Source organism: Haliotis rubra, unplaced genomic scaffold (genome assembly GCF_003918875.1).
Source record: "Haliotis rubra isolate DU_JTF1 unplaced genomic scaffold, ASM391887v1 Scf204, whole genome shotgun sequence".
In the NCBI taxonomy this organism is placed as follows: Eukaryota; Metazoa; Mollusca; class Gastropoda; order Lepetellida; family Haliotidae; genus Haliotis; species Haliotis rubra.
The window spans coordinates 539,868-563,676 of record NW_025766048.1 but is presented as its reverse complement, the minus strand read 5'-3'; the positions used below and the strand labels follow the sequence as shown (position 1 = coordinate 563,676).

The window sequence follows — 23,809 nt, the reverse complement described above, 5'->3', positions numbered from 1 at the left end:
GTATCAAACCAAAAGCGTTGTGCCGCCAGTGCTAACCCAGTTATGTGCTTCCCAGGTCTATTTGCACAGATAAACCAACCAAAACTAACTCATCAAATCTCTTGATAGCTCACTGAAAACCAAGTGTCTTTGTGTGCCCTAGAGCGATGGCGGACACCTCTGCTGCGCAACTTAATGTGCGCAGCGGGAGCGGATTGAACAGTCCATCCTTCGTTGAGGCATGCGCCTTTAAGTGTCAACTGACTCGAAAGATGGTGTGTGCCTTGATTGTCGTGGTGGATGGAGAGGAAGAATTTCGAGGCTATTTATGAATGTGATGTTTATGGTTGATTAGTTTTATAATCATTGGGAAAAATAGGTCTCTCAAACAAAAACGCATTGATTTAACGTATTGGTTGTGTTTCAAACGGAATCGGGAAACAGTTGCATACGTCGGGTCAAATCGCAATCAGGGTGGTTATGATGATTGCAGAACAGTATATATAATTTGACGTGAACACTTTTAACAGATTAAATAATTTTTTTAAAAAATCACTTTATTTCTTTTTTGCTTGGTACAGTTACACTATTCGTATACATAGTACACTGAAAACAAACATGCTAAGTGAGATCGGATAGGTTATGTAAATAGGTTGTGGCATGATGGCCAGAAAGTCGTGAACTTCCTGTATTTGCATACAGAGTAAACATTGCATTTATGGAGATCGTAACTATGGTTTTAAGGAATTTAACTTCCTTCGTATTCATATTACATAGACCATTCAATATTCATGGAACATACTGTTTTCATAGTGTGAGTGAGTGAGTGAGTATGGTTTTACGCCGTTAAACCTATCCCCTAGTGTCTTAAATCATTAAACCATAGTGTCTGTTATATGTGAAACCATAGTGCCTGTTAAATGTTAAGGCATATCATCTCGGGGCGGTGGGGTAGCCTAGTGGTTAAAGCGTTCGCTCGTCACGGCCCGGGTTCGATTCCCCACATCAGTTCAGTGCGTCAAGCCCATTTCTGGTGTCCTCCGCCGTGATATTACTGGAATATTGCTAAAAGCGGCGTAAACCTAAACTCACTCACTCACTCATTCGAAACAACTGTTATTTGTTAAAGGCGCGTGTCTGCAATCTTTAAACCCTGTATCTGAAGGGATGTTGTTATGCTGTAGTCGTTCCACGATGACGCTGTTTTCCAGACCAAGAGACTCTAACTTACGCTCATGTTTCATTAACACGTACACTAAACGCCCAAAGAAACGTTACCCTCCTTCCTTAATGATGGAGGTACCTATCTTCAGCTGGCGTTGTGATGCGTGGACGTCCACTTCTTGGTCTGTCTACGGTGACCCCAGTCTGTCTGAAGCCCTGAATAAGTCTTATAACCGTCATACGGGGGCATCCGTGGGCGTTGGCAACAGCATTGTATGTCGACCCCATCTGCACCATCCCAATGGCTCTCTCTCTCCCTTTAGCTGTTAATCGTGGCATATTTCTCGTACTTGTGTATCAGATCATGTCTTCTAGTCTCTCTTTATACCCTATGGAATCATTCGGCATGTGAAATGGATGTAAATACCGTTTGGATATTCCTGCGTTTGGGCGATTGATATTGGTATGTTTAAAATGGAAATGGTAAAATGTTACTTTGCGAGCAAAAATGTCAACAAAGAGCCTAAACATCTTTTCACAATATCAAAGACACGTTTTACTTGTTTTCACTAATGCAAATCAGTAGAAAATGTTTTAAAAGACTGAAATCATAGGAATGATTATTTTACAATTCTACACACTCTACAACAGTTGTTTCTTGTTTTAATAGTTGAAAAATGGTGACTTTAAATGGTTTATCATTGTCACAAAGCAGAATTTTATTTCAACCTATCTTTTGGACATCAAAATCACTATATAGGACAATTTAACTCTCTGAAAAAGATGCATTTCACCCAGATATGAAAGCATTTGAGAATTTATTTTCGTGATTTGCATAAAGCTGTGTTGTTTAAGCTTTCGTGTAAACTAAAACCGTCTAAAATATCTTTGATAGTTTTTCAGTAATTCATAAAGGTAGGAGGGTAACGTTTCTTTTGGCGTCTAGTGTATTATGACGAATGCTTACTCACATGTTTGTATGTATGCTCAAAGTATTCAGGCACTGAACTTACAGTTTTTAATGTCAGTTTTTCACAAGTACAACCCTTGGCGTCAAGACCCATGCGAGACGCTAGACACTACGCCAAAATAGAAATATATACGTGCACTTATACTGTAAGCATTAACAACACAGACGGACGGACGGTCAGACAGACAGGCAGGACAGCAGGTAGGTTGGCACACATGTCTTCTTTCATGGTCCACGTGGGTTAGCCTTGTGGTTCAGGTGTTTGCTCGTCACAGCCCGGGTTCGATTCCCTCACTCATGAATCACGTCAATACCGGCATCTGAACTGCCTGTAGGAGGATGGACAAGACATGAGAAGGGCTGTTCCTGGAGATACATTTGTCGGGTATCATAGTTGCCTTTTCGACCTAACGTTTACTGCATTTCGACTACCTTTTCCATCTCTGTGACGTTTTGAGAAAGCAATTTTCAAAGGTTTACTTTCTAATGTCAACTCACAGTCACCTTCGACGAAAGGCTGCCTTCAACTGTGACCTTCCCAGACCCTCTCTAATCCCTACCACGCAAAGCTTTGTTACCCCTCAGCCCCACCCTCTGTTCATCCCACCCACCCTTCCCATGTCCTCAAACCTCCCACCCTCTCTCCAAAACTGTCCTCCCTAACCCCGTCCGTTCTTCACCCGCATGGCCCCCTTACCCCTCAGCTGCCAGTCAAACAAGGGACGACTTGACCACCCTGTGAAAAATGGCTTTTCAATCGTTGACCACAAAGGGCTTTGTTTGGTTTGTCAAATCCATTGCCCGTCTCTCAATACCAGCCAAGCTCCCCTCCATTGTTTTTCACAACGGTTTTCTTGGAGCTTCGGAATCAAAGAGGTCTCACTGTCATGTCGTTGTATATCATTTTCAGATTACTGCCCCAGCTCTGCACCACCTGTACTTAACACAAGAATAGATTTCCGATAGTCTTTCACTACCCTTCTTAGTTCTTGACACTTGGCCGGCTTTTGGAGGATTTTCCAAACACTGTATTCAATATTTCTGTTTGCTCCCGAAGTTTACATATCTCCCCCGCTCATAGCCTCTCTGCCCGGTGCTACTGCTCCTCGAGGTCTATGCGCCGACCATGCAGGTTTGCGTGGCTATCAAAGCGGTCGAGAGCGAGAAATATTTGCCTTGTGTTTAGCATCGTGTGTGTTACTCGATCTTCAAAGAGCTTGCAACACGTTTGGAGATGTTTAGTTATAATACAATGGTGATTTTCTAAAAAGTCTAATTTCTAACTCAAACATGGTCGTCAATATGTTTGTGGGGTTTATGTAGAAAGGTGTCAATGCGGCAACACGAATCGCCTGATAGTTTAACCCCTGCGTTAGTACACTGAGAATACCATCCCTCGCGTTTGCTGTGTTGATGTTCTTTATGCAAACATTGATACCCCTGGACAATCCATACAGATATTCTTTGATTTGCAACAGAAAATTCTATCGTGAAATGATAAACTTTTTTGTCAGTTTTCGAAAACGTGTTTTTTTTAATAGTGGACTTGATAGGATAATGGACATGGTTATTGTCAAATAGATGGAATCGCTTCCACAATAAGTATCATCATCAGTTTCATGTGTGAAGAGATCTTGTAAGAAGTATTCCAGTGATAGAATTGGTTAGTGTGTGCAATCTCAATGTTTGTTAAAGGTGCTAATCAACATGACATTCGATTCAGACCTGCGAAGATCCCGGTTAGAACTGGTCTTCAGCAACCCATGCTTGACGTAAGAGGCGACTAACGGGATCGGGTGGTCAGACTCGCTGACTTGGTCGACTCATGTCATAGCATCCTAGTTGCTGTTGATCACTGGATTGTCTGGTCCAGGCTCGATTATTTACAGACCGCCGCCACATAGCTGGAATATTGCTAAGTGCGGCGTTAAACAACAAACCATCCAAATTCAAAGCCATTCGCTTCAACGGGAGGTCTTTATCAAAACAAAAAGGATGTAAACACTACTACTACTGCTACTACCACTGCTATTGACACTACCATGACTACGTTGTTTGGCAATAACGACACTGCCAGTTTTTGACATCACCAGAACGTCGGTAAAAACACCCTCGGCGAATAATATGTCGTACCTGTGAATGACGTTGTTGGTTGTTGGTGACGGAAACGTCACGTGTGATCAATCCCACACCGCCTAAGATATATACCATCACGCATACCCTATCATTTTAAAGTCTAGACATGATCACACCTTTTGACCACCAGTTTCTAACTTTCTTCAGACGGAATGCCTTCCCAAACTGTCGTACATAAGGAGATGTGTTCGGGATGCCAGTGCCCTATCGAAGACCGTTTCCTCTTGAAGGTTATGGAGAACTCTTGGCACGAACACTGTCTACAGTGCGCAATATGCCAAATACCTCTCACCGGATCCTGCTTCGCTCGGGACAGGAAACTATACTGTAAAACAGACTACGAGAAGTGAGTATTGCTTTTTTGCGTATATTTTAAAATGATAATTACAGAACACACGATTTGCGAATAGACTGTTCTGTTTGTCTCCCTTCATGTTGTTTGGGACATGTGCGGTATAAGACAATGCTTTGACCATATTAAACTCACTAGTCCGGACCTCGATTGCCCGGACCCTCCGCATTCCGGACATACATTTTTTAACGTATCTGTGGTCACATACATGTGGAAACGTATCCGTAATTTGTTATAGCCGTAGATTCGTTATTCTTGACAATTTCATTATTAACAACACCGTTTGGATAAACGGGCTTAATCGTACAAGACATTAAGCTTTCCAAACATGTTTATGAGGAACCAGGTGAGTCTTTGTTGAAAACTTAAATTCCAATTGTTTACTCAAAACTCACATGCCATTTACATTGAAGCATCAATTCAACTTTTTTTTTCGAAACCGTAGACTTGGGCCTATTTAGATTAGATATGATGTCTAACCCGACTTTAGTTCGAAACTTTATATATGAATACACAATGCCATTTAAAAAGTGGTCAAAACGGAAGCCGCTGTTGGCTGAGCGGTTAGGTGCCTGACTCTGAGGGTGTGGGTTCGAATCCCGGATGGGACTCAACCCAACAAAAATACTATAATGTGTACTTTACTAAGAAATTGTAATCCCAAATGTAACATATATCAAACTTGAATAGGTCATTCCTGATATATAGCATGCCGGATCCTTTACTTGTTATCGAAACTAATTAATAGCGGATCTAGATAGCAAAACCAGGAGGGAAAGGGGACGAGAGAGGGATGGATGGAGGGAAAGATTAGGAACGGAGGAGGTGATGAGATAGGATAGAGAGAAGGATGAATGATGGAGGACGACATGATGGAGAGAGTGGGATGGGATGAGGGGGTGTTTGGTGGGGCGGACGGTATTATCAATAATTGCCTTAGCGCAACAACACTAGTCGTGTGTGTGGTGCGTTTAAAGAATGTTTTGAAATGTATCTTTTCCCCTCTGAGTCCAGTTTATTGCACGTGGCAACTCCAGGGCAACAGGTTGAAGATGCGGGGAGGAGGGTGTGAGAATGATATAATTATATAGGTATCCGCTTTAGGTTGTATGATACTATATGAGAGATTTGTGTGTCAGATGATGTGGGTACGCTTGTTTGAAGTGTCAGGAGATGACGTAGGTACACCTGTCTGTAGTGTCAGGAGATGACGTAGGTACACCTGTTTGCCGTGTCAGGAGATGACGTAGGTACACCTGTTTGTAGTGTCAGGAGATGATACACCTGTTCGTAGGTACACCTGTTTGTAGTGTCAGGAGATGACGTAGTACACCTGTTTGTAGTGTCAGGAGATGACGTAGGTACACCTGTTTGTAGGGTCAGGAGATGAGTGTAGGTACACCTGCCTGGTAGTGTCAGGAGATGATTTAGAAGTACACCCCTGTTTGTAGGTCAAAGAGATGACGTAGGCACACCTGTTTGTAGTGTCAGGAGATGACGTAGGTACATTTTGTTTGTGCAGTGTCAGGAGATGACGTAGGTACACCGGTTTGTAGGCGTCAGGAGATGACGTAGGTACACCCGTTTTGTAGTGTCAGGGAGATGACGTAGGCACACCTGTTTGTAGTGCCGCCAGATGACGTAAAGTACACTGTCTGTTGTCATGAGTGACAGTGTTACACCTGTTTGTAGTGTCAGGAGATGACAGTAGGTACACCTGTTTGTAGTAAGTCATGAGATGTGACGTACGTTACACCTGTTAGTGGTATTGGGAGATGACCAGAGTACACCTGTTGGTAGTGAGATGACGTAGGTACACCTGTATGTAGTAAGTCAGGGAGATGGTCAGGAGATGACGTAGGTACACCTGTTGGTAGTGTCAGGAGATGACGTAGGTACACCTGTTTGTAGTGTCAGGAGATGACGTAGGTACACCTGTTTATAGTGTCAGGAGATGACGTAGGTACACCTGTTTGTAGTGTCAGGAGATGACGTAGTTACACCTGTTTGTAGTGTCAGGAGATGACGTAGGTACACCTGTTTATAGTGTCAGGAGATGACGTAGGTACACCTGTTTGTAGGGTCAGGAGATGATGTAGGTACACCTGTTGGTAGTGTCAGGAGATGACGTAAGTACACCTGTTTGTAGTGTCAGGAGATGACGTAGGTACACCTGTTTGTAGTGTCAGGAGATGACGTAGGTACATTTGTTTGTAGCGTCAGGAGATGACGTAGGTACACCTGTTTGTAGGGTCAGGAGATGACGTAGGTACACCTGTTTGTAGTGTCATGAGATGACGTAGGTACACCTGTTTGTAGTGTCATGAGATGACGTAAGTACACCTGTTTGTAGTGTCATGAGATGACGTAGTTACACCTGTTTGTAGTGTCATGAGATGACGTAGGTACACCTGTATGTAGTGTCATGAGATGACGTAGGTACACCTGTTGGTAGTGTCAGGAGATGACGTAGGTACACCTGTTGGTAGTGTCAGGAGATGACGTAGGTACACCTGTTGGTAGTGTCAGGAGATGACGTAGTTACACCTGTTTGTAGTGTCAGGAGATGACGTAGGTACACATGTATGTAGTGTCAGGAGATGACGTAGGTACACCTGTTTGTAGTGTCAGGAGATGACGTAGGTACACCTGTTGGTAGTGTCAGGAGATGACGTAGGTACACATGTATGTAGTGTCAGGAGATGACGTAGTTACACCTGTTTGTAGTGTCAGGAGATGACGAGGGTACACCTGTTTGAAGTGTCAGGAGATGACGTAGGTACACCTGTTTGTAGTGTCAGGAGATGACGTAGGTACACCTGTTTGTAGTGTCAGGAGATGACGTAGGTACACCTGTTTGTAGTGTCAGGAGATGACGTAGGTACACCTGTTTGTAGTGTCAGGAGATGACGTAGGTACACCTGTTGGTAGTGTCAGGAGATGACGTAGGTACACCTGTTTGTAGTGTCAGGAGATGACGTAGGTACACCTGTTTGTAGTGTCAGGGAGATGACGTAGGGTACGATGACGTAGGTACACCTGTTTGTAGTGTCAGGAGATGACGTAGGTACACCTGTTTGTAGTGTCAGGAGATGACGTAGGTACACCTGTTTGTAGTGTCAGGAGATGACGTAGGTACACCTGTTTGTAGTGTCAGGAGATGACGTAGGTACACCTGTTTGTGTTTGACGTAGGTACACCTGTAGTGTCAGTAGAGATGACGTAGCGGTACACCTGTTTGTAGTGTCATGAGATGACGTAGGTACACCTGTTTGTAGTGTCAGGAGATGACGTAGGTACACCTGTATGTAGTGTCATGAGATGACGTAGGTACACCTGTTGGTAGTGTCAGGAGATGACGTAGGTACACCTGTTGGTAGTGTCAGGAGATGACGTAGGTACACCTGTTTGTAGTGTCAGGAGATGACGTAGGTTACACCTGTTTGTAGTGTCATGAGATGACGTAGGTACACCTGTATGTAGTGTCAGGAGATGACGTAGGTACACCTGTTTGTAGTGTCAGGAGATGACGTAGGTACACCTGTTTGTAGTGTCAGGAGATGACGTAGGTACACCTGTTTGTAGTGTCAGGAGATGACGTAGGTACACCTGTTTGTAGTGTCAGGAGATGACGTAGGTACACCTGTTTGTAGTGTCAGGAGATGACGTAGGTACACCTGTTTGTAGTGTCAGGAGATGACGTAGGTACACCTGTTTGTAGTGTCAGGAGATGACGTAGTAGGTACACCTGTTTGTAGTGTCAGGAGATGACGTAGGTACACCTGTTTGTAGTGTCAGGAGATGACGTAGGTACACCTGTTTGTAGTGTCAGGAGATGACGTAGGTACACCTGTTTGTAGTGTCAGGAGATGACGTAGGTACACCTGTTTGTAGTGTCAGGGAGATGACGTAGGTACACCTGTTTGTAGTGTCAGGAGATGACGAGGTACATGTAGTGTCAGGAGATGACGTAGGTACACCTGTGTATGTGTCAGGAGAGTAGGTACACCTGTTTGTAGTGTCAGGAGATGACGTAGGTACACCTGTTTGTAGTGTCAGGAGATGACGTAGGTACACCTGTTTGTAGTGTCAGGAGATGACGTAGGTACACCTGTTTGTAGGAGATGACGGAGACCTGACGTAGTGTACACCTGTACACCTGTTTGTAGTGTCAGGAGATGACGTAGGTACACCTGTTTGTAGTGTCAGGAGATGACGTAGGTACACCTGTTTGTAGTGTCAGGAGATGACGTAGGTACACCTGTTGGTAGTGTCAGGAGATGACGTAGGTACACCTGTTGGTAGTGTCAGGAGATGACGTTACACCTGTTGGTAGTGTCAGGAGGTGACGTAGGTACACCTGTTTGTAGTGTCAGGAGATGACGTAGGTACACCTGTTTGTAGTGTCAGGAGATGACGTAGTTACACCTGTTTATGTTTATCTTAGTTGAGAATAGATGCAGGTAATGTTAACTTTGGCGTCCCTTTCTTCAGAGACCGCAGGGTTGCCCTTCTCTAACAAGGACAACATATAATTATTATACTTTACAAATCCTTTGACAGTAGCGTTCTGCCCTCATTCAAGAACACTCATGACAGTAAAACTCTGCCCTCATTCAAGAACATTAATTACAGTAAAGCTCTGCCCTCATTCAAGAACACTCATGACAGTAAAGCTCTGACCCCCATTCAAGAACACTCATGACAGTAAAACTCTGCCCCCATTCAAGAACATTAATTACAATACTACAATACTACGCCATCGATCAACCATTTCTTATTTGTTTTATTTTAGCTGCCATCAAACATTTGTGTATTCTTTTGTTTACTCCACAGCGAAGTCCGTAGTGTAAATATGAACTCAAATTCAATTGTTTTAATGATATTTTGAATTGAATTCAAGATATCTCCAGTTGAATCAAAGATATCTTAAACGATATGTGTAATATGTTTTGGATATGTATAATTTATTTCAAAACATCTTTAATTTAATTAAATATATTATTAATTTATTTTTAAAATGATTATGCACAATATGATGGTAAATGCATTAGTAATATCTAAAATACATTGAGAGATATCATACAATATTTTCTTTGTGTCTCGGAGACATTTTAAGATATCAATAGCGATACTTTGAATATTAGAAGTTAATGAAAGATATGTTATATCATTTACTGATATCTTACAAAAAACATCATTGATATCTTAAATATAAAACAGACACAGAAGATATCAATTATGTGAAAATGGCTTGCCAAAGGTGTTTCAGTATGAAATACACAATGCCATTTCAGAAAGTGGTCAAATGTAACATATGTTATATTTGGGATCACACTTTGTTAGTAAAGTACAGATTCTAGTACTTTTTGGGTTGAGTCCCATCCGGGATTCGAACCCACACCCTCAGAGTCAGGCACCTAATCGTGTTTCTGTAACTACATATATGCTCCATTATTTTATGACAAACGGGTACCAGTGTACTTAAACTCATTATTGGAAAAAGAAATTTCATCACAATTATGGTTTTGTGTTTCTGTATTTCGCAGCTTGTTCATGCATACCCTGTAAATATATTACATCCATGGCTGATTTAGTCTGCAACGATGTATAATGGTAGGAGATCGAAATCAGTGAAATTTGCATTTCCCTGTATGAAATATTTAGCTCATGACACAGCCGTACAACACGTGGGGTTACATTCATTATGTCAATGTATGTGTACTTTTAGTTGACGATGTTTGAAACACCATCTGAATATATTAAATTCTAAAATAATGTTAACATCGTACCACATATTCTTTTGGGTTATATATACTGGACAAAGATAGTTAGGGATATACGTAAATTTTGAAATTATGAATAATGATCTATCTATTTATTGACACACTCATAAAATATCAATCGTAAAAATACCAATATCCCTAACTTATTATCAGTATATTAGTATATATTATCATAAACGAGTATCATAACAAGATATTTATTTTAGAAATATTTAATATTTCAAAATATTTCTCAAAATGATAACTTTTCGTGCGATGTAATTCAGTTTGAAAAGATTATTAAATTTAATTCCAATGGAATAATATTAGCATCAAAACCGATTTCGTCCGTTTAGATAAGATAGGTAAGTGTTTATGTTTGTGTAACAAGCAGGTAGATTATTTATACACTGTGTTATAAACATTTACCATTGTCCATGCAGACATTCAGTGTGGTCAGAACTGGCCAGTGTGTATCGTGTGTGGCCAGGATTAACAGAATAACGAAATTTGAAATTTAAACAAAATGGGATTTAATTTCTGTCCTTGTCATATCGCCCTAGCAACATGTTTCGTAAGGTGATGTATCATATTGTGTTCAAATCTTAATGAATTATTCGGAATTCAAATAAAATTTCATGCTACCAGATCGAGATTTGGCTTTGTCTCAAATTTTAATTTTGATTGTGCCGTGTGTTGTGGAAGCTGGTGTCTATGTAGGTATCTATACTGTATTAAGGTTAGTTCAAGGTTATGGTGTATATGTTTCTAGTTGTGCAGCCTCTCCATGACTTCCGTCAATACTCCTGAAATACGAGATGTTGATAGCACTTGTTAATATCAGTCACACATGTCAAAAATGTGTCAACTGCGCTATCGAGTGACATTAAATTAACAGTATGACTGAATTTAAAATTATTAGTAAATTTTTATGGATACATATTTTTAGCATGACGTTCCTTGGAAAATAACTTTCGTTGCACCAGATAATAGTCTTAAAGCTGCAAACTGCATCTTAATGAATTTTAACAACTTCTGTGTGAGCTTATAATGCATGTTTATGCGTTCAGATTTTGAAAGAGATCATCATAGAAATTGCTATTTCTGACGATGAAAACACCATTTAGATATATATTGTACTTATAAATTATTCGAATGTTACCGTTCTATTATCCACCTTTATTACAAGTGTTTCACTTGAATATGCTTTTCTATAAAACTTATAAAAAAATATGCTTATTCGTAACTGCATACATATTTTTCGTTTAATAAAATTCAAACCCCGTATGTTTTCATAGTGTTCACGAATTATAAAATAATAAAATGCTGTGCCTTTCAGAAATTCTTTCAATTTCGTTTCAGTAAACTGGTACTGGTGTTTTTCCCAAATTTTCAAAAAAAAATTCTTAATTCTAAACTGAGTTTACGCATGTTTTGTTGTGCTGTTCTCCTAAAAACTAATTAAATAAACTTGGTATACGGTGCTGTAACCCAAATTAAATTTGACCATCTGTCACAAGTTCATAACGGCCCATGATGAAACAAACGATAGATCTGATTGTATATTTCAATAGAAACAGACACACATTCAAGCCATAAAAATAATAAAAATTCAATATATATCGCTATGTACGCGCGCGTGTATCGAGCTATCATGACTTGACGCACACTGCGTGTAGTATGCGGTTTCCTTCGTTTAGCATGCTTGATATATTGCATTAATTAAAACGCTACCTATTGTTGTCGATAGAACATTTTCAATACAAACACACCAGCAAAATCTCAGATGAGATTTAATAATATTTACTGGGAGATTGATATTCTGGACTTATGAAAATGTCCCTTCAACCAGTATATTGCACACGAATGCAGGACAAATAACACCTTGGTTAAAAAGCGTGCTAGCTGCTATATGAACTATTCAACCACAAATATGAATAGTCTATTCGCCTGTGTTTTATTATTTAGTAGAGACAGAATGTTCTTTTATTTGTAATTGTACTAGAGGACTTTGTATAGATATTAATCACTGCTATTTTAAAACGTGGAATATGATGACGCACCCGGAATATGTAAATTTTGTGGTGATCATGTGCAATATACATGTATTTTGGTTCGCGTTGATTTAAGTAAGAAAGCATCCGTTTGATATTTAGTGGAATTGAGAAGGGGGAGAAGGGGGCGGGGTAGGGTGGGAGGGAGTTAGGGTTAAATGAATAATATTTTAAGAAAAGTACCAAAACGAATAGTTTGTCGGCATTTGTGTAAAAAGTCATAGCAATTTCGTTGAAAAAAGCCAAAATATTTGTGTTGATAATGGAAATAATTAGGTAATATAATGGCGATCAGACAATAGTGTATTGGATGTCCCTGAGGGAATACAGACAGCTCTTTAACAACACATACGCTTGGAATATATCTCTTTGGTATCCTGAAGATATTATTTCTTTTCTTATTGTCGTATTCATCTTCTCACAATAATATATACCCTAACCCCGTCGGTTTTAATTTTTTCGCCACCATTTTTCAATTTGTTATTTTTCTACGACATAATGACCAAAACCTTTATCAAGGAGATTTAAATAATTGCTGGATTTTGTTAAATTTTACGCATTCTTCACGGCTTATTTAACATCTTCATTCCCTCAGCAATCCAACCAACGTGTTACCTAACAACTATTTATTAGCAGTTGTAACAGTACTTTACCTAAGAGTACTAATTGATAAGTGTGACTCTACTCGGTTCTTCCTAACACCTCGATGGTGATAATATCTTATTTTAAATGAGTATAGGGCAACGTGATAAATGCAACTTTTACTCTCGTGTTGGTTGTCATTTGATTCTTAATTACAGAAGCGAGGTCGGGGCGCCGTAGGGTAATGACGGGTCTTCCTTAGTATTTCGTAGTATCTGTAGCAAAGGGATAGTAATATTGTAAGCTATGTCAATGACTTAATTGCTTTAATGACATCGTTTAGTCAATCTCCTCTCCCAAGGGAGCCGACACCCTCATTTAATACTGTGTGGCGCGGCATCGCTCTTCTTGAGCGCTGATTTATAGGGTTGACAGTTTCAATGTGGCGCGAACCTTGCGAGCAGACGACAGTAGCGAGTGTGATGTAATGGCGAATAGAAGGTACCCGTGAGATTAATTTGGACACCAGAAAAACAAATAACGTTGCGGAGCTGCCCGCAAGCCCAACGAGAAGCGTCATTAATTGCCACACGTGCAGTCTGCTTCAAAGCGTTGGCAAATTCGACGACAAAAGATGGCCGTATCCCGTCTTGTAGGGGGAGAATACACGGGCTAGCCGGGGCAAGGTTTCGCTGCCAATAAAAGCGTGGGTATTTACATATCTTGTTAGATGCCACGAGGTCTTTGTCTGGTGTTTGGACAGTCTTCATTTCTTTTGTGGAAGGGACGATAACAAATTACTTTAAACCAGCCAGTGTTGAAACAAAGGCGCGTGGAAGTGAGCTCTGATAACAGCAATGCTTGCCAAGGTCAATTTCGACCAAATTCTTCACAAATACATTGATAACAGACACCGCATCGCATGTCCTTCCATAGTCTATATACGACTTATATCGACCGCATGGTTCGATAAGGATTTTTAATATTAGTTATATTTGCAACTAAGAACTGACCCAAAAAATATGAACGCTTACGTTAACAAATATTTGCAGATGAATGTAAAATATTTTCCGAGCTGAATAAATTCCATCAGTAGTTTCAGCAGCAGCTTTGACCAAACAAAATCGATTATTTATCAGATAAGGATAGACTAACAAATAACACTGAAACAATAACACATTTCCAAAGTACCCCAAAGTGAGAAAAGTAACTTTTACTGCAAATAGAATGTATTATACAAATACAATAAAGTTTAAAAAATAACGTTAACTGCAAAGAAATATATGTTACCAAATATACCAGTTAATGAAATGATGACCTTTATTGCAAAAATGTATTGGCGTATAACTATTTTGGCAAAAAGAATCCAGAGAAAGTTTAAAGCCAAAAAATATACATAACACGAAATATGAAAAACAACCTTTCCTGGCTAGAAAATGTGATGACTCCTTGAAGACCCCATCCAAAGACCATACCTAAATACCAGTCTTTCTGAAAAATGTAAATGGCAAAAGTTAATTACACGTATAGGTGTGATATTTTGGATTCTGCGTTTATTATTTAGGTAAATAATGCTCTCACTGAAAGATATTGCTACTTCAATCAATTGATGTGGAAGTTTTTTAAGGGGCAATCCTTGTGGTGGTTCCGGCTCAGAATGTGTTCCTAGCAACCGTTACTGGGTCCCGTTTTACAAAGCGATCGGTCTTTAGAGGCTACAAGGTGGATTGGGTGGTCAGGTTCGGTGACGTGGTGAACAGCATCATCGTACCCTATGGCGTTGGTCACTGCTTATATACCCATGGATTGCCATTTCCAGTCTCGAATATCTACCAACCGTCGTCATATAGCTGGAATATTGCTGGATTCGGGTTAAATGCCAAAGAGGCAAAGTAGTTACAGAGTGCATCTTGAGGTTATCGGGCAGAATTTCTGCCGGAATACGTGCACACGTTGTCTGTAATGATACGTTTGTCATCCATTTGGAGTACGGATAAGGAACGGATAGAAAGATATTGTATACCAACACGCACGGTCACTACGGTACTTGAAACCACGCAGAAATTCTGCTGATGTTATCTCTTGTTTAAGGACCAATTAATTTATATTCCAGCAACGTGAACGGCGGTCTGGTAATAACCGAACCACCAGACAATCCTATGACTGACGTCATACGTATCGATGCACGCAAGCGGGATGCGCAATTAGGATCTGTTAACCGAGTCAGCGAACCTGCTCGCCCGATCCATTTTGTCGCTTTTAACAACAAGCATGGGTTCCTAGGGACCTACTTCTAAAACTTTTTCTGCTGTTAAACATTGCTTAAATAATACTTTTTATTATTGTAAGATACTCAACTGAGAGAAGCATTTCACTTCTTTCATACCCCGGAATCACTGAAACACTTAACGCATGGTGTTATTATGTCGGAAACGCATGTACTTTTATCGCTGTCGTGGTCAAGTGGTTCATTCTATTATTAACTAAGACTAAGGTTCGATTCCCGAAATGGAAGCAGGGTTTGACCGCTGGATGTTGTTTTGAAAATGCATATCAAGGCGTGAAAAATAGTTATGGTGTACCCTACTGTAATCCTTGTCTACCACAGTACCACCATGTACATCCAGCTCTCGAATCTTATCCCAGCTCAAACTCACAATCACCTTCGACGAAAGGCTGCCTTCATATGTAACCTTCTCCAATCCCTACCACGTCCACCACTATGGGCTGTGTTACCCATAGGAGGTGGTGAGGTAGCCTTGTGGTCAAAGCGTTCGCTCGTCACGCCGAAGACCCGGGTTCGATTCCCACATGGGTACAATGTGTGAGTCCTATTTCTGGTGTCCTCTGCCGTGATATTGCTGGAATATTGCTACACGCGGCGTAAAACTAAACTCACTCACTGTTACCCGCAGACCAACATCTGTCCACCCCACCCACCGCTTCCCATGTCCTCTAACGCCTTCCCAGCGTCTGTCCCCAACCAGCGCTTACCCCTTAGCTGCCAGTCAAACAAGGGGCGACCTGACCACCCTGTGAAAACTCCTTGCGCGGACGCACGCTTACACCAGGAAACTATTATTCGTGAGCCATTTTTGCTTTTCAAAAAACATATAAAACCAAACACTTCCTCACACGCTCCATTGTCTCTTGGAATGTGTATGCCTGGCGATGCTGTACGATTGTGCTTTAACTATCTGCCTCCCCCACCCACTCACCCACACCAATTCAATCGTTATCCTTGTTATCCCATATAACACAAGTTAACCCTACAGGGTTACCGAGGACACAAAACCCTCGCGCGTCACACCTAAGGACCGGGTTCGTAGGTGGTTAGCCCAGCATGGGTACACCCTATTGCTGCAATGCGGCTTAAAACAATATCGTTTGTTTGTAGGCAGATATTACCCATCCTCCCATCCCTAACTCAATAATTCCTCCCATCCCCGACCCCCACCCCAACTGACCCCTACCCCCTCACGCCAAACCCTACCCCACAACTGCAACCGCCCTCGACAGTGCTCTCGTTCAACTCGCGTCTTCACCTCTCGTGGTTCTAAACGTATTTCTATTCCAACAGCTCCCCCTCCCAGTCCCTCCCAACCCGCCAATACTCGGCCCGACCCCCCTCTGCTGTAAATGAGCACACCTTTATGGCCGTCATTACTACTGTTAGGACGGTGCTGACAGGTGAATGAAAATTTATCATTATTTTATACACCACCGTTTCCGATCAATACCAACGCACTTGTTCTCCATTGCAAATGTGAACCGTTTGGTTCCCTGCAAATGTTTTTGAGTGTTTTTTCACACAATTTCATGATTTATGTTTTGCTTAAAAGGATTATTTGTATGAAAATGCGCATTGCGCTTGAGATTTTTGAATTTGATTTAAAATTTGACGATTTGATGGATGTCGAAAATGCAAAATTCCCATTGTGCATTTTGACAAATGTTTTCATTCAAAATTGGAAATGTGAAGAATTTAGGTAATCCATCGAAGCTGAAATTCAATAAATAATGAAAGTAATAGTATTTTGATTAAATGATATACTACGTGGATGCTCATACAAACATGTAGCTCATATCTGATTCAAATTGAAACCGACAATGCGAGTACATTTTTCAGGTGTTGCAACAGAATAAACTCGCCATTATAGACCCGTGTTTGCTGACACTGGGAATAAAATATCCCAAGATTCACCTCAGGGCGCCTGGCTTATGTCGAACAGCTTCGTTAACATCAACTAAGGATTAAGGGCTCAGAGGTGGCGACTTAATCGTAGTTGTCTACCCTTGTTAGGGACCAGTCATTAGTCAAAGGATGGATCGGGGATGTTTACGACTTATTCGGGATTTAAAGCAGTGTTTTATCAGCGGTTGGTCTCAAAAATGTTGTACATTTGTCGAGAGTTGATAACCTTTTGGGGGCGGTTATTTATACAATTCTCTCTGTCACCTGTCACCATTACTCAGAAATGTCAGCAGGCTGCCGAACGACAAGCACGGGGCGTTAAAATGTCGGATAATGTATCCCCCAACACGCCACACGCGCACTGAACGCTAGTTAGCAGGTAATGATATCCCGTCCTACCCGTGGTCTGTTAACCACCGGCTGGGCACACTTGATTCCTGGTCGGACATCCCACACCCATGCCCCGTTGTAGATCGAATTACGGCCGCGTTTGATTCGCAGTACGTTGCGCGCCTCCATTTTCCCGACAGCGCACCCTGGTGGACACGCTTCGACCTTGCTGGGAATTAGCTCGTCCCCTCCCAATCGCTGAGAGAGGATTACATGGTGTCGTACTAAAATATATCCAACAGAGCTAGACAATGAGAACGGGGATTTGGTATTTGTTGCTTGAGTAGGCTGTTGAAGTTATGTATATTATCTGATGTGGATGCCGTGGAGGGTTTGAACGGATGGGGCTGTAACGGCCGTCTCCAACCCGTTTATTGCTACTTCGTCTCGCATAACTCATAAATCTATGCAATATTGCACTGTATGAGCTGTATAGGCGTTATGCACGTGGTTTTACAGCTACAAAATGATCATCATCGACACCTGTCGCTGCCAGAGATTGTGTGAGTGAGGAAGTTAGGTTCACTGCCGCTGGGAATCGTTTTCTGTTATAAGACGGCGTGTCAGATTGATGTGGAAGGAAAACCCGAAGTAATGACGGGTCGTTTACCAGTTCTGTAAAAGGGGCGGTGGCGTAGCCTAGTGGTTAAAGCGTTCGCTCCTCACGCCGAATGCCCGGGTTCGATTCCCCACAATTTGTGAAGCCCATTTCTGGTGTCCCCCGCCGTGATATTGCTGGAATATTGCTAAAAACGGCGTAAAACCATACTCAGTCAGTTCTGTAAAAATCCACCAACACTGGTATGAAGCTGACAAACTAGAAACGTAATTCGGACGAAATCGGGCTTCGGATCCACAATTATACCAAGGGACGCAACTCTACACATCGAACATATATGATTGTGAATTATATCAGTTTGGTAGTCAGTCACTTCCCTAATCACACATTACTAACATCATTGATGACTTGGGTCCTCAGGAGCACTTTCCTTCTTTAAAAGGAGAACCATTCATAATTATCTGTCTCCAAAAGAAGCACTTCACACCCTCCCCTAAAAACCTTAAACAATAAAATGGTAATTTAATTGGCCCTTAACAAAACTGTTTGTACCCGAAAGGGACCTTAGCACTGCAACTGTCGTTTGTAATTCTGTGTTTTTCTGTGGGAGTTAAGACGTTGCAGTCGCTTCGTGTTAACGGACACTCCAACACAAAGATTGTCCATCACACGGGCGATGAAAACCCGACGGAATCTTTCAGTGAGGAACGGGGGTTCTCTGTCTCCTTCCTCGCGCAGCACGTGCACGTCACTGCGGGGGCTGATGAGTAATCCGGCTTGATCCTGTCATTAATCTTGTACCGGTGGAGAGAAATCCACGCTCACTGAAGTAGACCGCAGAGTTTGCACACAGATAGAACCCCAGTGGCTAGACTAGAGGGAGGGTGAGCTGGCATGGGGCACTGGGTTTTGTCTCACTTGAGGGTAAGGGGTAACGCGTAAACTCACGGGAGCCTACAAGAGGGCTAAGGCGAGCTGGGTGCTTGGTTTGGACCGAGGGTTAAGGGTTAAGAGGGTAAAGTGAGCTAAGCTGGAGGGTATGGGGAATTAAGAGTCTTTGGAGCGGAGGAGAGGTCAGATGGGGTAGATGCTTACCCTGAGGGTGAGAAGAGGTGTAAGAAGAACCCCCAACTTGAAGGGCCCGGGGAGGGGGTGTCATCGTTGAGGGGAAACAGGGAGGGACTCCGTTTCGCGTTAGTGATTTGTAGAGGGTGAGTGCGGGGGTAGGGGAGAGGGTTCAGATGGAAACGGCGTTACAAGAAGTTGAGAGTAGTAGAAAAAAGCGGTATATTACATGGATATATAGTATTTCCTGTTGATTTTCTTTGTGCTATTTTTCGCAACAGGAATCGTTTTGTTTCTAGGAAGTGTTTTATACGATACACTGTCACTGGTAATCTTTGAATGAATTCCACGTGGAACTGAGCATCATTGACATTCACACATGGCACGGGGTGGGATTTAGACCTACAGACACAGAAAGCTTACTAATTCACTCGGTACCTTGTTTTGGTAACATGTCATGCTTTGGCAATGCATTACTTGAAGGAGAGACTAACAGATTCCATTTTAAAGGACGCCTGTTTGTTTCGATCACAACTGATTTTCCCAATCATATTTGCTCAAATTCTAAAATATATAATCTACACAACTGCAGACAGTCTTGCTTATTTCTTTCGAGCCTGCGCGTTAGAAAACAATGTTTACGTTATAGAATTTGAAACCCAAATCCAATCGTGGTGTAACAGCCAGTTCAAGATCCATACCAATACATTTGGAATCACTTTGTCAGACTTCAAAGAAAACTTATGTTATGATGCTATTATCGGTATTATTAGATTCAGTTATACAGGCAAACAGGTGAGCCTTTGAAAAAATGAGATACTCAATGTCCCATTCGATAGAATTGAGCGACTGATTGGTAGCCGTAAGGAAAATAGCATTGATAGGGAGGGACTCGCTTGTAACACCGCATTCTATTCTGCTCGCTTGTAACACTACATCCTATTCTGCTCGCTTGTAACACTACATCCTGAAGCCCCCAAGGGAGCAGTCATTGACGAGATCATATTGCCAAGCGACTCAGCGCTTTGTGTGTGTTTATGCTCAATTAAGTTCGTATCTGTCCCCTATCTGCAGTTGCTATTGTGTGCCAGTTAAACTATTAATCTCTGGTTTTACGACTGTCGAGCCTTCTTCCAAGGGAATGAGTTCTTCCCCGTGACTTTGGCGCGCGACATTTTGTCTGCATTGTTCCTCTTAAAATGAGCATTCTTTGAAAGTAAAGATCTCAGTTTATGACAGCAAAGGTTATGTATACACCATTGCTGAACAGATCTGGGAACTTTCATTTGAAGTTAGGAATTTAGTATTCATAATGAGTGTGTTACATTTGTCATACTTGGTCCAAGACTTGTTACTACAACACTAGGACATGCCTCACAAGGTGAAAGAGCAAGGAAGGTGGTATTTGATTTCAAATTTTACAGATCACCATCTGGAATAATCAGTCAAATACGTAACGCATGTATACTTTATACAGGTTACTTATTTGTAAAAACTGCCGCTAATAAGTTGCTGATAAATAAAAACTTATAATTTATGAGCAATAGCTAGAAGTTCATCGCTGCGTTGCATCTTGATCCATCTGTGAAAGACAGTCTGAGATTTCTTTCCATGCGAACTATGATTTCTGACAGTACATGGAAACACCCATACATTGTAGGAAAGCGTGTGAAAACAATGGTCGCAGGCAGAATAAACGTTTGAAATTTGATTTACTTTTAAGAACCTAGTCTGGGAAATACGATCAGGTTATAAAAATACAACACCGCTGTATTTTACATCTTTGCAGAAAAAGTGAATAAGTATTGTTGTCTTGGTGCTATTCACGGCGTTCAGAGAAGCGTATGTGTTTCTTAAGTTCACAATACCATGCAGATAATGAGCTGAACAGAACTACGAGTATGGATACGTCCCTGTTTGCTTAAAACCTCAATTACAGCCTTCAGTGACCACTCCAGCTCCTTCATACTCAGACACGACATCGCCGACCACCCGTCTTCTCCCCTCAACGTATTCTGACACTCTCATTTCTTTGTACACATTTTCATTATTGCTTATTGATTATCATTTATGTAAGGATTTACCTCGCTTTTGTGGAAATTTAATAAAGACTTTGTTATCAGGCAAAGAGACTCCGTTATCGGGGGATTCTAAAGTTACACTTTGATTTTATTGAATTTCCCGGACAACGCTTTTACAGAACGTAGAGTGATATTAGGCTCTGAGAGATACATTTCAACTTGAGACGAGATTGGAGTTGTAATGTGAGAAGGCGTTGGAATTAATTTCTGAAAAAGATGAAAATCCCGTTGTTATTAATTTGAAGGCAAAAGAGGGTACTCTAAATAGCAATAACATTTGAGAAAGGACTTGGATAGTGTACGATATCAGAGGTCTTGTTAAATAAATGAAAATGCGGCCATTGTTTTAATGTCAGTGGTTCTCCTGTTCCATTGGACTTTTTATCGCAAACATCTCACCTAACGTGTCTGCAAGAAAATAACAACTTGAAGTCATCAGCTTGGCGAGAACTATCGTTTACGTCAATGACCTATAGGTGTCTGAAACATGAACTTGTCATATTATGATAACACGGTAGCTAACAGACACCTTGTGGGAGTGAAAACAATTACGTTCCCTTTTTATTGCGATATATTATATAGCTGTTGTATCATAAACATGTTCAGTATGTCATTTGGTTGTTTTATTGAAATTGTCAGTCAGATGCTCTATTCGCGGATACTCACTTGTCGTACAACCTAATCAATGTTATGGTTAACACCCCGTGCTTGATCATATATCACATATGATATGTGCCTTGGTATATTTCTTGTCAAAAGTTTCATGTTTGTATTCATAATCATCATTAGCTAACACAGTCAAATCGATAATGTGTTTCGATATGGGTTTCGTTACCAGCGACCTTTACGTTACTCAGAATGCAAATGTAAATAAGCTTTGCCAATTTATCATCGAAGATCAAGAAAACACATGGACGCAAAATGTCTCCCCGCTGTAATCCAACTTCAAAAGTAATGGTACATTGTTACATATTCTCTGTACAGACAAAGCCGAATAGGCACGCATTATCATGATGTATCTAATTCAGACTGAGCAAATTCAATTTTAAGCCTTAAAAAAGTCCTTTAATTCTTCTTCCCCAAGCGTTAGGTTGAAATCCAAATATTTATGTGCGTTATGTACACATGCTTTTTTGTCTGCCTCGAGTGCCTTATACGATTGTCTTGTCGAGATTGGTTCAAATAGCCACTTAAACCTTAAACGTAGTATTCAATTAGTGTGATCTACAACTCTCTTCAAGACGGACAAGTGCTGAGTGTTGCGTGAGTCTTGATCGGGTCTGTACCTATAAGCTAAACTTTTTCAAACACGCTGCTTTGATTGGAGCACCCCTTTGTGAAGACCAAACCAGCAGATTTACGATCACGTTGATTGCACCTTCTTAAGAAGAGTGTGTCTTCAGAAGGTCGTGTTTCACCCCTTCCCGTCCCCCTGTCTGTCTCCGTGCGGGGACCCCTGTAATCCTCCTACCCAACTCAAACGCCAACTGCCGCCAAGGGGAACTGTATTACCCGGAATCTCAAGTGGAAAACACGTCTAATTGAAAGTAAAATGGAATAGATCACACTTAGCGCCTAGTCCAAGTGTCAGCCCTCACCTGTGTCCCTGAAACAATCGGGGATACTTGGGAAGCCTACCCGTCCACCTTGGAGTGCAGTGATAGATTTATCGCAAGTTTTACCTGGATCGCCGTTGCTCGCCACCACTACAACCTCTATTCTTCGTAATGTGCTACTGTGACAGTCACTTGCCAACAAGCTCTTCTACTGTCGCTGCCTCGTCTATAGGACTACTTGTAAGAAAGCTACTTGAGCTGCAGTGACAAGCGTATCCTACAATAGTAGAGCTATTGTACTACTACTACTACTACTACTTCAATCAGCGCTACTTCCACCAATGCCATACTATCAATGACTACTACTGATGCTTCTATTACTACTACTGCTCCTCCTCCTCCTACTACTACTACTACTACTAAGTTCTACACCATATACTACCACTACACACAGACTACCACTACTGCTACTTGTCACCACTATTTCATGGACACTATCACCACCACTACCACTAGTTATACACCAAGTACTACCACTACTGCTACTACTTGTCACCACTATTTCATGGACACTATCACCACCACTACCACTAGTTATACACCAAATACTACCACTACTGCTGCTACAACAACTACAGCTGCTTATTTAATACTACTTACCACCACCACTACCACTACTATACAACTTCTACGCCTATCACCACCTTTGATTGCAATGATACGACTACTGCAGCTACTGTTTCTACAACCACCATTACACCTACTTCTGCTACTTCCAACTGCCGCGGCATCCCCCTGCTTCAACTTCTGACGTTAATACTACCACTGGTGTCATAGATGAGAGACTGACTTGGGTTTTACGCCGCTGTTAGCACGCCGTCACGCCGATGGCCCTGGTTCGATTCCCCACATGGGTACAATGTGTAGAGCCGATTTCTGGTGTGCCCCGCCGTGATATTGC

The 23,809-nt window shown here is 41.4% G+C and overlaps 1 protein-coding gene across 4 annotated transcripts in view; it reads left to right on the top strand.

Moving 5' to 3' along the window:
• The window catches only part of LOC124275906 (LIM homeobox transcription factor 1-beta-like), a 69,658-nt gene that overhangs the window by 15,741 nt on the left and 30,108 nt on the right, over positions 1-23,809 (top strand). For all 4 annotated transcript variants that reach the window (XM_046711591.1, XM_046711592.1, XM_046711593.1 and 1 more), the window contains exon 3: positions 4,397-4,595. In XM_046711591.1, coding sequence (XP_046567547.1) covers positions 4,397-4,595 — 199 coding nt within the window. The remainder of the gene's footprint in view (positions 1-4,396; positions 4,596-23,809) is intronic.